The sequence below is a fragment of the Mercenaria mercenaria genome, chromosome 5, assembly GCF_021730395.1.
Source record: "Mercenaria mercenaria strain notata chromosome 5, MADL_Memer_1, whole genome shotgun sequence".
Classification (NCBI taxonomy): Eukaryota; Metazoa; Mollusca; class Bivalvia; order Venerida; family Veneridae; genus Mercenaria; species Mercenaria mercenaria.
The window spans coordinates 41,724,392-41,737,417 of record NC_069365.1 but is presented as its reverse complement, the minus strand read 5'-3'; the positions used below and the strand labels follow the sequence as shown (position 1 = coordinate 41,737,417).

The window sequence follows — 13,026 nt, the reverse complement described above, 5'->3', positions numbered from 1 at the left end:
AAATACCGATGGCGGCTATTAATAAGCTTAAATATACACACGCCTTTTAATGGGATATCATAAATGCGATTCTTGATGATACATCGCACAGCACTACTGTTACTGACGTAATTTAAACGCCACAATCGACAATTTTGATAAGCTGCTCACACTTTCATGTCTTCCTCCTCAGGATTATTCATTGCAAATGGCATTCAGTGAACTTGATAGCAATGAAGTCCATGATGATGTAGGATTACAGACAGTAAGTGATGTTCTTGACTTAAGTGATCCGCAGCAACTCTTGCAACTCATATCCTAAGGGACGTGTTTAACACAACCATTAACAGACCAGAATGGTCAACAGGTGATTCTGCCCGCTCATGCCACCTCTTCTCCATGTTTGTTAGATGACACACTTGATAAAATAATAGATGAATTGTTTATTCCTCCTACACCAATAAATCAGAACAAGAAAAAAACATGTAAAAAAGTATAACTACTCATCGTCTGCTGACAAATGAGGAAATAATTAGCGAGAAGATTGCCATTTAAAATCTCAAACAAGAAAAATTTAAACGAAAGTCTAAAAACCAAAATAAAAGTAAAGCTAGGATTTCAGGGGAAAAAATGAAAACAGTGAAAAAAGAGTCATGCGATCTGTAAAAAAATCAAATTTAGTCTAATGGTGTTGTATGTGTGACTTATCTGAATCGTAGAACTTCTAACTTTATTATACAGCATTATATACAGTGCAAACCAAGTTGAATTACAACATTATAAACTTCTCATTTCGAGAATGAAAACAAATATGATTAAAAATGCATAACTCTGTTGAAGTATGTGTATTTTTTAAAAAAGGCTGAACTGTCCGTACTTTCCCTCTATATTTTTTATGTCCGTACTTTCATCCTGACTTCCGTAGTTTCTCTACTGTGTCCGTACTAACCCGTTTTGAGTCCCCCTATAAAATATCGTTTTACAATATCTCGGACCAATATCGCCATTGAAGAACGGGGTAAAGTCCGTGGAAAATAATTTCCAAATGCAACATTGCGCATAGTATTCATTATGCGCTTCTCAAATCTGTATACTTAGTGTTTACACCCTTTAGTGTAAAAGTTGTCCGTACTTTCTCGGATCGACCCTATGCTTCTTTAATGTGTGAGGCAACCAGAAAAATATAGAAAACAATTTCACAGATTGTATAATTTATCTACGATTGTTTGCATGCATTCATCCACGACATTAGATTTTCCTGCCGTAGGTCAAGATAATAATGGAATCTAGTTCAATCTACGATAACGGCAACTTGTCCGATTGTTTGTTGTTTATTTCCCTCTAATTTCAAATAATCTTTAGCAGCCACCTGCCTAAAGTTAACAGATTCTGTTCCTTCAGTGGCTGGCTGCTTAATACAGTCATGTTTGACTGTAACATAACGTTTTCGTTTGATTTAGAAACGTATATTAACCTTTAGCCTGCTAAATTTCTAAAATGGACTGGTCCATCAGTCAATTTTGGCTGTACCACGTATTATTCAAAGGATTGTTCGCAGATAATTTACTGCGCCGATAGCGAACAGTGCAGACCATGATCAGGCTGCACGGGTTTGCAGGCTGATCTTGGTCTGCACTGGTCGCAAAGGCAGAATCACTTGCTGCCAGCAGGCTAAAGGTTAAGTGAAGTAAATATAAAAAGGGAAATATATAGTGTACAATTCGATACATGTCTCATTTACATAAAATAACAAAAGACAACATTTTGACACACGCAGCAATTAGACACTAGTAAAGTTAATCATTTTTCTTTCGTCCTGGACTTTTTAATTTGGATGGTTCTTTGTCGTTTATGTTATTCTTCCCGTGAATACCTGATTTTTCTTTTTCAATATTCACTTTCCCGTTAGGCTGTCCATTCAGTATGATTTTTGATGGACTAACTGCCTCAGCTGCTTCTAACGCTGCTAGTTGTTTTTCTTTGTCTATATCTGACATGTCAAGTTTTAAAGGTATGGATGGTTTTTGTCTGGGGATATGGTCCCCATAACTGGTAAACTCACCAACGCACGCGATACCCAACTCAAAACAAATAAGGGCGATAATAAATACCAGCAGGCAAAATAGTATTGTCATTGTCCACACATATACTATAAGTAACACAGATATCACTATGGCAACAATTGCGCCTACACTCAAACCGCTCGATGATGGTCCTGAAACTAAACGAAATTTTTACAGTATTAGGTTGAACCTGAATGATTGGTTTCACTTTCTTTATGATTTCAGCACTAAATCAGTACTGATATGTGTCATTTTGATTTCTCGATAAAATGAATTGGTTCACCTCCCAGCAGCAGATGTATGTGGCTTTAATGCCTACATATACAACTGAATCTGATTTGCAGTAATTGAAAAAGAATATGAAAGACATAAAACGGATAGTAATAAAATTTAACATAAGATGCTTAATGGCATAAAACAAAGCAAAATATGCTTACCACAATTTTCTGAAAAAAAAAAAGATAAAACGGAAATTAAGTAGGATATAATGAAACGGAATAAAGGTTTTTACCAAGGCACATATTATGTCATAATGGTACGTGTATGTTCTATGCAGATTCTATCTCCATCTAAGGAATATAGGTCAGGCGAGAAAGTTCATATTAACATCTCAAAGAATATTTTATAAACACTACAATCATTTTAAACTCAGTTACATCCACTTACGACATATATATGAGAGATAAAAACCTATTGTGAACAAATTGTTATACCTTCTGATTTCTATTGTAAAGAGATACTTGTAACAATCAGTATGCACAATGCAGGTCCTTGTAGTTATGTCAAATTTACTTGCTTCTTATAAAATTTAAACACCGATAATCGTAATGTACCAGAAAAGTAACATTCACAAGACAAACGTTTTTTGTGTATTTACCATACTCCTCCGTAACAACTAGTCTATGGCCAGTTTTTGTAGACTGGTCTGCTTCTAGTGGGAAAGTAAACGGTGTCTGGTATGCAGTACAGTTACCTGGTGCCACTGATATGTCAGTATCTATTGAACTCTGCAAAATAAATCATATATAGACTGCCTGGTTGTTCTTCATTTGTAATCGATTTTCATTTTCATTCAAAAATAGCCTATGACCTTAATTTGACTTTTTTACTTCGATTCACTTAGCTTTATTCCAACTACAAATTTAAAGCAGTTTTGTAGCAATGTCAGTTGCAAAGACTCAAAGGATGACAGATCCTATTTATTTGTTTCTTCCACGATATTTAGACATTCAATAAATAACCCTATAAAAGTGTTTCGTATGGTTTTCACTTGAGACATTAATTTGCAGACTCTTTTCTGAAAAAGGGCACAGTTCAATAAAAAATTCAAAACATGATATTGTGCTTAATTTCACTTCGGTCCTTAAAGTACCAAATATTTATTTGAAATTATCTAAAAAAAAAAAGCATCTGTGAATCTTGAATCAGCTCTTACCAAGCATGCAAACCTATTTGTTGTTGAGGAGATAGAAGCATCCCGGTTGTATACAGTGGTGTAGTCGTATCCATTACTGCTGACTGTAGCAACGCAGTAAAACTGTCCACCGGCTGAAATTGAAGTCAAGCATGGTTTTTAAGTTGCCGTGTGGCGGCTGTGGAATGTCTCCCCGTACTTGGATTCAGTGTTGTTATATTTTCTGGTTATATTTTCTGGTCCTTTTGGATCATGGAGTCCATTTAACATATGTGTAATAGAGTTCCACTTAAGCCGGTGCTAGGGGGCGGGAGAGATGTTGCACATTTCATTACCTCTCATCATGAACAGACTCAATCAAACCGAGTCTGCTATTATTCTTCTTGGTCCTTTGCTTCCAAAGGATCTTTTCACATATTTTATTAATGTATTATATTATAACAGTGGTCCATCCTGGTTTTATTTCAGGCTATTATATCGTATGCGAGGAGTATCAAAACGTTTCTTTCACCTAAAGTTGGTCGTAACATATTTAGCAGTTTCTTCGTTATTTGCTCAATTCAACAAAAAAAACTAACGGCAGTTTATGAGCTGCAACAGTTAGGTCCTATATGAACAGTATATTCAGAGGTTTTTTCCTAAGGAATTATTTTATGACTTTGATGTACGGATGTAAAGTACATGTGAAGAAAATCATATAAAGAAGTTAATTTGATAACTTTACAAAATTTCATGCTCTTCAAAGTCCAAGAGAAAACCATGATTTATATAGCCAGACACGATAGTTCCTGTATACATGTGTATGTTTATACGATTATTGTGAATTGAATGATATAAAGTCACACTGTAACATTATTCTCTCATGGTTTGGAGATATTTAAAAACAACCATGTCAAAAATCAAAGAAGTCCATTAAACATCTTCATAATTCCAGCAGATACAATAAAACACAAGATTTTACCAGAAAATGCTATTTCCTGTGTACAAGTATTTGTTGTAATGGTCATCTGCGTTTTATCAGTACAAACGTCCAATCTGTCACCAGACCCTGTGCAAGCAGACGATCCGTCGTTTCCATAGTAAGTAAAATCCACGACAAACAATAGAGAATCAGGGCACTGAATGGCTGCACTCGCTTCTGAACCTAAAATATGATCATAAGAATTTGGAAAAAAACTACCGACAATTATTTCAAAGTAAAGATATATTAACTGCATTGCGTCATGCAAACTGCATAACTGGCAAGAGACCCAGTGCGACCCGGTACCCTATTTTAATCTTTATGGTTTTTCCCCCTGAAAATCTTGGTACTAAACTCTGATATATATTATTCAAACTCGACTCCATGGAATTTCTTTTTGCAGAAGAGTTAAATATTACTGACGTGTCAGCTATTTTATTTTCATTACAACAGTACTTCGTATTACTCTGTGGTCGGTACCGCAACCCAAATCTCTAACTTATAGTCAACCCGCCCGCTTAGCTCAGTAGGTAGAGCGTCGGTCTACGGATCCCGGGGTCGCGAGTTCGATCCTAGGGGCGGGGCGTATGTTCTCCGTGACTATTTGCTACACGACATTGTGTCTGAACTCATTAGTCCTCCACCTCGGATTCATGTGGGGAAGTTGTCAGTTACTTGCGGAGAACAGGTGTGCACTGGTACAGAATCCAGGAACACTGGTTAGGTTATAACTACCCGCCGTTACATGACTGAAATACTGTTGAAAAACGGCGTTAACCCAAACTAAACAAAAAAATTTATAGTCTGTCCCGATGTTTTAAACTGCTACATTTTTTGTTTGTGTACTACATGTGCTCCAACAATACCTGACTTGACGAGGACGTGATACTCTGTGGTTGGCACCGACACAGTCGAGTCACATACATCTGTCTGATAAAGTGTTGACAAGGCGCTAACCTTAAGTCTCTCCCCACCAAGATTTATTTCTTGTACTGAAATGAAAATGCTTATGACTTACTTAAGTAATTACTTTACTTAGTAATCATAAATCAATTTATCTTAATAAAGCAAAATAAATGTTGTACACTGCAAATGTAAGCCTTAATAACAGTTTCCTGACTCTAGGCTAGCGTCAAACGGAAAGTGCTGCACATTTGTCTGTACTCAAGAACTTAAAAACATCCATCTACACATTTTAGACGATTTTTCTCATATATATACCGAATGTTTTAAAATATGCGTAAAAATAAGGGTGTTAAGGTGATGTTTTACTCTGTTACACAAAACGTGGGCACCCGCTCATGAAGCTCGTATTTTGATTAGTTTTAATCGGTCTTCGGAATAGCACGTCAGCCGTTTTACGGGTAAAATGTAAATAAAGAGACCATTCTAAAAATGATTGCCATATTATGGAAGAGGCGTTTACAAAATTCTTGGATGAATAAACGTCTACCGTTAGTTAATTACGGAATCATGTTCTGTTCATATCCAAACGTCGCCCGTAACCCAATTTTCAAACAGCAACGAAAGGATGTTGGACAATAGAATGGTAGGATGGCGATGGTAGGATAATAGGAAAGCTATATGACGATATGTAGCCACCATGCTGTAATATTCTTGCTATCCTACCATTCCTACCGTGTTCAATTTTGAATGACGCCTAGTCAGGTGTTAAAATAGCACAACTGAATGGCGGTGCCCCATTGGCGGATTTTTGGGTTTACTTTGTGTCTTTTAAGATATTAGGCAGTGATAGTAGGATGATAACATGGTTAGATAGCAGGACAATAAGATGGTAGAAGAGCTGGCTGATAGTAGAGTGATAGAAATATGGTGGGATAATCTGATGAAAGGATAGTAACAGTAAGATAGCAGTGGATAGTGATAGTAAGATGCTCGGATAGTAATAGTTGGATGGTAGGATAGTGTTAGAAAGATGGTCGGATAGTTATAGTTGGATGGTAGGATAGTGCTAGAAAGATGGTCGGATAGTTATAGTTGGATGGTAGGATAGTGCTAGAAAGATGGTCGGATAGTTATAGTTGGATGGTAGGATAGTGCTAGTAAGATGGTAGGATAGTTATAGTTGGATGGTAGGATAGTGCTAGTAAGATGGTAGGATAGTTATAGTTGGATGGTAGGATAGTGCTAGTAAGATGGTAGGATAGTTATAGTTGGATGGTAGGATAGTGCTAGTAAGATGGTAGGATAGTTATAGTTGGATGGTAGGATAGTGCTAGTAAGATGGTAGGATAGTTATAGTTGGATGGTAGGATAGTGCTAGTAAGATGGTAGGATAGTTATAGTTGGATGGTAGGATTGTGCTAGTAAGATGGTAGGATAGTTATAGTTGGATGGTAAGATAGTGCTAGTAAGATGGTAGGATAGTTATAGTTGGATGGTAGGATTGTGCTAGTAAGATGGTAGGATAGTTATAGTTGGATGGTAAGATAGTGCTAGTAAGATAGGATAGTTATAGTTGGATGGTAGGATAGTGCTAGTAATGTGGTAGGATAATGATTGTAAGATGATAAGACAGTAATAGCAGATGTTCAGATAGCTGGATGGTAGGAAAGTGTTAGTAGGATGGTAGAATATTGAAAATAAGAAAGTGAGAGTAGGATCATACTAGTATAGTGTCAGTATAGTGTCAGTAGGATGGTAGAAGATTATGGGATAGTAGGATGGTAGGATAATGAAAGTAGGAAAGAAGGATAGTCATAGACGTATGTTAGGATAGTAATAGGATTGTAGGACAGTGAAAAAAAGATGGCATGGATAGTGATTGTATGATGGCAGGATAGTGTTAGTATTATGGTTGGAAAGTGATAGAAAGACGATTGAAAAATGATGGTTGGATTGTAGAATATGGATTGTGAGATGGTAGGATAGTGCCTGTAGGATGACAAGATTGTAACAGTAAGATGATAGGAGCTTGATAATAGGATGGTAGGATAGTGATAGTGATAGAAGAATAGTCGAACATCTAAAGTATGATAATATTATATTGACAGTGGAATGGTAGGAAAGTGATAGTAGAAGTGTAGGACATTGATAGCAGGATGGTAGGAGCGTGATAGTAGATTATTATGACAGTGATAGTAGAATGGTAAAATAGTAATAGAAGGGTAGTGATAAGAGATAGGTTAGTGAAAGTAGATGGTGTATAAAGATAGTAGAACGATATGATAATGAGAGTTAGATGGTATGATAGTAATACAGGATATGTAGGATTTTGATAGTAGGATTGTAAAATAGTGGCAGAAGATGATAGGATAGTTAGAAGATGGTAAAGTATTGATTTTAGATGATAGGATTATGAGAGTGAAATGGTAATATACTAGTAGTAATACTAGATTGGTAGGATAGTGACAGGATAGTGATATGAAAGTGATATTAGAATGGTATGGTAGTAATAGTAGAATGGTAGAATAGTGGTAGATGATGGTAGGATAGTGATAGTAGAATGGTAGGATAGTGGTAGATGATGGTAGGATAGTGATAGTAGAATGGTAGGATAGTGGTAGAGGATGGTAAGATAGTGATAGTAGAATGATAGGACAGTGGTAGAGGATGGTAAGATAGTGATAGTAGAATGATAGGATAGTGGTAGAGGATGGTAGGGTAGTGATAGAAGAATTATATGATTATGACCGGTAGAATAGTGATAGTAGAATGATATGATAGTGATAATAGAATGATATAACAATAATAGTAGTAGAATGGTAGGATAGTGGTAGAGGATAGCACGAGAGTGATAGTAGGATAAAAGGACGGCAATTATATCATCCTATCGTCCTATCATCACAATCCCACTATCTTACTATTGCTGTTGTATTATCATCATCTTACCATCCTACGATCCTCTCATCACCATCTAATATCCTACCATTCTGCTTTGATAATATTAGGTGATAATGGATGGTAGGATACGAAGCAAACGCAAATTAGAGTAATATTATTATCAAAGAAAGGCCCCTTCAATCACGGAACAATCAAAAAGGACACTTTCCAAACATTCTTTTCTCTGCCCCCCTCTCTTAAAGAAGATAAAATACAGATTTTACAGGAATCAATTTCCATTCACATTCGTCTGATTTCAACAAGTGTTTTAATTCTGCATAGCCGTTTGCTTTTATCTGCGACAGCATTTAACTTAACATTTGGGAAAAGTTATACACAAATATAAGATCAAGGAATATCAATCAATCAACCGTTTACAGTCAAACCTGTATCAAGTCAAGTCATGCAGTCATCCAAGTTCGCGACGCCATTTAGCTGCTTAAGACGAGTGGCTGCTGAAGACAAGTTGAAATCAGAACAAAAAGTCAATTTCGGAAGTAAAAATGCTGACTGGCTTTTTCAGGCAAGTGACTGCCTAACACACGTTCACGCTAAGGCAGGTTCAAGGATTATCAATTAAACGTTTACCTTGTGGTTGATAGTAAATAAATGAGTTGCCTGTAACAGTTGTAAGCTTTAGGCACAGGTATGCGTATACTTGTATAGAAGTTGTTGAACTAGAAGGCTGGAAAGAAAAAGTGTTTGATGTCCTGAAAGTTAAAAATAAAATAATTACTTCTGATGCTCTCCTACATAAAAAGCTGAATCTAAGTCAGGTGTGCCAGAATTAAACCAATGAAACATGAATTCTGTATCTAAGATATCAAGACTCCAGTAGAGGATCACCTACTAAATGAAGTAAAACCCGTAACGCTATCTATTTTTATAAATGAATATATTCGAACGCTTTGTATACAATTGACGTCACTTAGCTGATCTGTCAAACAGAATATATCAACGTACATATACATGGTTGTTGCTAACCAAACAATAGTATCATTTGTTTTTCATGAGATTATTACTAACGAAAACTGCTTGATAGTTTTAAAACAGTTAAGGGCGGGTTGAGATCATTAAACGTTTACATTTTATACACGTTGGATCATGTAAATGACTTTCAAGTTCTGAGATTTTATTTACCTGAGCACTAGATAGGTATTATCTGTATGGTTCACACACTGCCAGGAGCTAATTATGGTCACTCCAGAGGTTCTGGTAGAAGTAAAGGCCCATCCTGTTATCCCTGTGGCGGTAAATGTAAGCGCCCCTTTCGTGTTATCATGCCAAGTGGTGCTTGCAAACGTCGTACCGAATGAACATTGACAACTTACTGAAATATTAAATTGATTCAAAATATTAGCAGTCTTGATGGGAAACACTAGGATAAGAAGTATGCTGTTTTGGTTTTACTATAAAGACATTTAAGGGCTTAAAGCCTAATGCACTACATGTTTCTACTAAATCACTCTACTAAATGAAGTTTGTGAAAACCTTTTTGATAATACTGGTTCATACCAGTATACAGCTATACTACAAGGTGACTGGTGAACAAGTTATGCCCTTCCTGAATCAATGTATTTCCACAACTTCATCAGCAAACGTATTATTCAGTCAATCTCTATGCAGTATAGTTTTAAAACTATCTTACACTGTAGAAACAAAGTGTAGTCTAAACAAAATTTAATGAATATCAAATCATGTGCATATTGCTAAATCTAAAGACATTTTAACACATTGCCTTAGCCTAATATTTGCCAGTTTGTAACTAGATACTTGTATTTCTCAAATTTTCTGTGCAGTTGTATAAATACCATCATGGAGATAAAAAAAAGAATACAGTTATTCTGTGACACTTTTTTAATTTCTAAGTCTTCTAAAATGTCGAGGTTAATCGACCGTTACCTTAATCGCCTCTTACATTTTCGAACAACTTGATCCTGATGGTAAGAATTTGGCGTTCGCTGCGTGTTGTCATACCATGTGGTACCAGCAAACGCCATGCTGTACGTACCGCAACATTGTTTTGCAGGCAGGGGAGATTTTCATTAACATGCGTTTGAAAGTAGTCAAGTTATCAAATTGTCAATGAAGACGTTTTTTTTTTTTTTCAAAATGACTCGGTTATATATATCCCCCGCCCGCCCTCTTAGCTCAATAGGAGAGCGCAGATCTACGGATTGCGTAGTCGTGATTTCATTCCCCGGGCAGGGCGTATGTATTCCGTGACGATTTGATAAAAGTCATTATTCGTCTTCCACCTCTGATTCATGTGGGGAAGGTGGAAACAGGTTTGTGCTGGTACAAAATCCAGGAACACTGGTTAGGTTAACTGCCTGCCGTTACATAACTGAAATACTGTTGCAAAACGGCGTTAAACCCAAAACAAACAAACAATATACTAGTATATCCCGATTAGTTGCAATGACCAGCATGGTCGGGTCTTTACAATAGATATGATCTATTACGGGGGACCATTGACAAATAAATAAATACTTTGTACTACGTGCATATAGCAAAACGTAAGCAAGTACAAATATATCTCGTATTGAGATTTGGAAAATGTTTTCTAGTAACTAAAATTAAAAAAGTATAAACATGAACTTATCTTACCTTTATGTGACAGAATATAAACACACACAAAAGCCGTAATGCCCAACAAAACATGCATCTTAATGTCATCTTGTGTCAGTTTTTTATCATCATATTTTGTTATTGTGGCACATAACAACCAATAATTATATCTTTCAATACATTTAAGTACAAGTTTAAAACAAAGAGAAAATAATTAGTGTTTTTAAAAAATCGATTGAAAAGGAAATCGGATAGCTTCTTAGTTCACGGTATCTGGTCAGACTGTTTATTTTGGTTTTGTACGTATTCAATGAATAGCAAATTTCAAGTATTGTTTTATAGTAAAAGAGAACAAGAAAATGTCCACAATAGAGCACATTTCATCACTTATATCAGCATTACCAATTTTAATGTTTAACCATAAAATTGTAGGGTGGATTTTGGTTGTTAATAATTTTCATTGAATTCAATAACACTATGGTAGAACATATTTTACCACTGAAATGATACTAGTTGACAAAATCCACCAAAGAATATTATGTTGCGTATGTAATGCAAATAAAAGTGCGTTGCCTTTAATGAATGAAAGTCAGGTGCGTTTAATAAATTATTATTTCCAGCCCAAGGTTCGTCGCTCAGTGTAACAACTTGTCACGGGCTTGCTTTAAACCAATACAGGTGTTTAAAAATAAAACACTAGTCTATGATTAAACATATTGTATTGTTTCAAATATCATGCTATTGTTTTAAATAATTTTACTCGTAGTTAATACCTGTGGTTTGAATGTGAACGGGTGTCCATTATATTAAACTATCCATTCATATGAACATGAATGAAAATTTGGAATGGTGCTTGATTAGACATTTTTTATTTAATTTCTTATCGGATATGTACTAAAACGATGCGATTTTTACTTTTTCTTTTGTTTTTACCAATTTTGTTTAAATATATAGGTAAGTGTAAATTGTGTCGTCTATAATCATAAATTTTATTCTAAATGTTCTAAATTGTAAATATTTTACATATTTTCAAAAAATATCTAATTCCACTTATTAAAAAATTTAATTTTCTTATAAAACAACTCTTGACTATCAGTTTCATGATTAGAACAAAACTCCCGCGTATCTGTTTGATGCTCGGTTGCTTAGAGATGAGCACGTTATCCTGTTTCCTTCAAAGAAAAGTGGGGCTAAAAATTGCGAAAAAAGTGGAAATTCAATATGAGCCGGAGCGGGTGTCAAGCTGACTTTTTCTGAAAACGTATATTTTAGTAACCTTATTTTCTCAGCAAAACTTCAGCTTGACACCAGGTCTGGCTCACAATGAAAATCGAGCATGTAGTGTGTAAATTGCGTGTTAAAACGGTAAAAGCCACGGACCTCGACTATTTTAAAGGTCTGAGTCGTACAAATAACTTGGTTTTGAAGTTTTTAAAAGTCATAGTTTTAACGATTATGGTCTTCTTTTTTGTTTAAGACTGTTAAAATTTCAATTATGGAGTATTCATATTCTAATTATTTAGGGGGCCATTTCGCATATCTTATCATATCCCGTCCTTTCCAAATATAAGATATAACTATCGTTAGGACTTGTTTTGTGATTTTTCGATTGTTACTATTGTTAATTAAAATACTTAACATTTAGTCTGCTGGCGGCAATTAACCAGTGCATACCAAGATCAGCCTGCACGTCCGTGCAGGCTGATCATGGTCTGCACTGTTCGCTATTCAGTCAGTAAATTTTCAATGAACAACCCTTCCAATAATAAATGGTATTTCCCAAACTGAATGGTGGATCAGTCCATTTTAGAAATTTAGCGGGCTAAAGGTTAAATGACAGATATATGTGATAAATGTTTCTATGCTTCTACACTAAATTACTGATAAATTGAACCCGCAAAAATATGTCTGTCCATGTACGTGCAGATACTGGTATCACAGTATAACAATGTATATACCTTAAATTTGTCTTGGTAATAATAAATTAAATTTCAAATACCTTATTTAACTTTTTAATAGATGGACAGTGCACGTGGCCGAGTGAGTTTGCATCAAGCACGTGGACAGACAATGCACGTGGAAGTCTTGAATTCACGCAGACGACAATGTCGGGATGGTCGTTCACAAAGGATACACAGGTGATCAATGAGTGGCAATGCATAGATGTTGACCAGTTCGAATCAGACGGATACTTG

The 13,026-nt window shown here is 35.6% G+C and overlaps 1 protein-coding gene across 1 annotated transcript; it reads right to left on the bottom strand.

Annotated features, from left to right (window-relative positions):
* Window positions 1–402: 402 nt before the first annotated feature.
* On the bottom strand, window positions 403–11,381 carry LOC123557009 (uncharacterized). The gene is made up of 7 exons (XM_053543318.1): window positions 10,871–11,381; window positions 9,401–9,590; window positions 8,849–8,970; window positions 5,284–5,409; window positions 4,418–4,600; window positions 3,478–3,590; window positions 403–3,049 (listed from the first exon to the last, which is right to left on the bottom strand). Exons 1-7 carry the CDS (start codon window positions 10,926–10,928, stop codon window positions 2,831–2,833), a joined length of 1,011 nt encoding a protein of 336 aa, XP_053399293.1. The 5' UTR covers window positions 10,929–11,381; the 3' UTR covers window positions 403–2,830.
* Window positions 11,382–13,026: the final 1,645 nt, after the last annotated feature.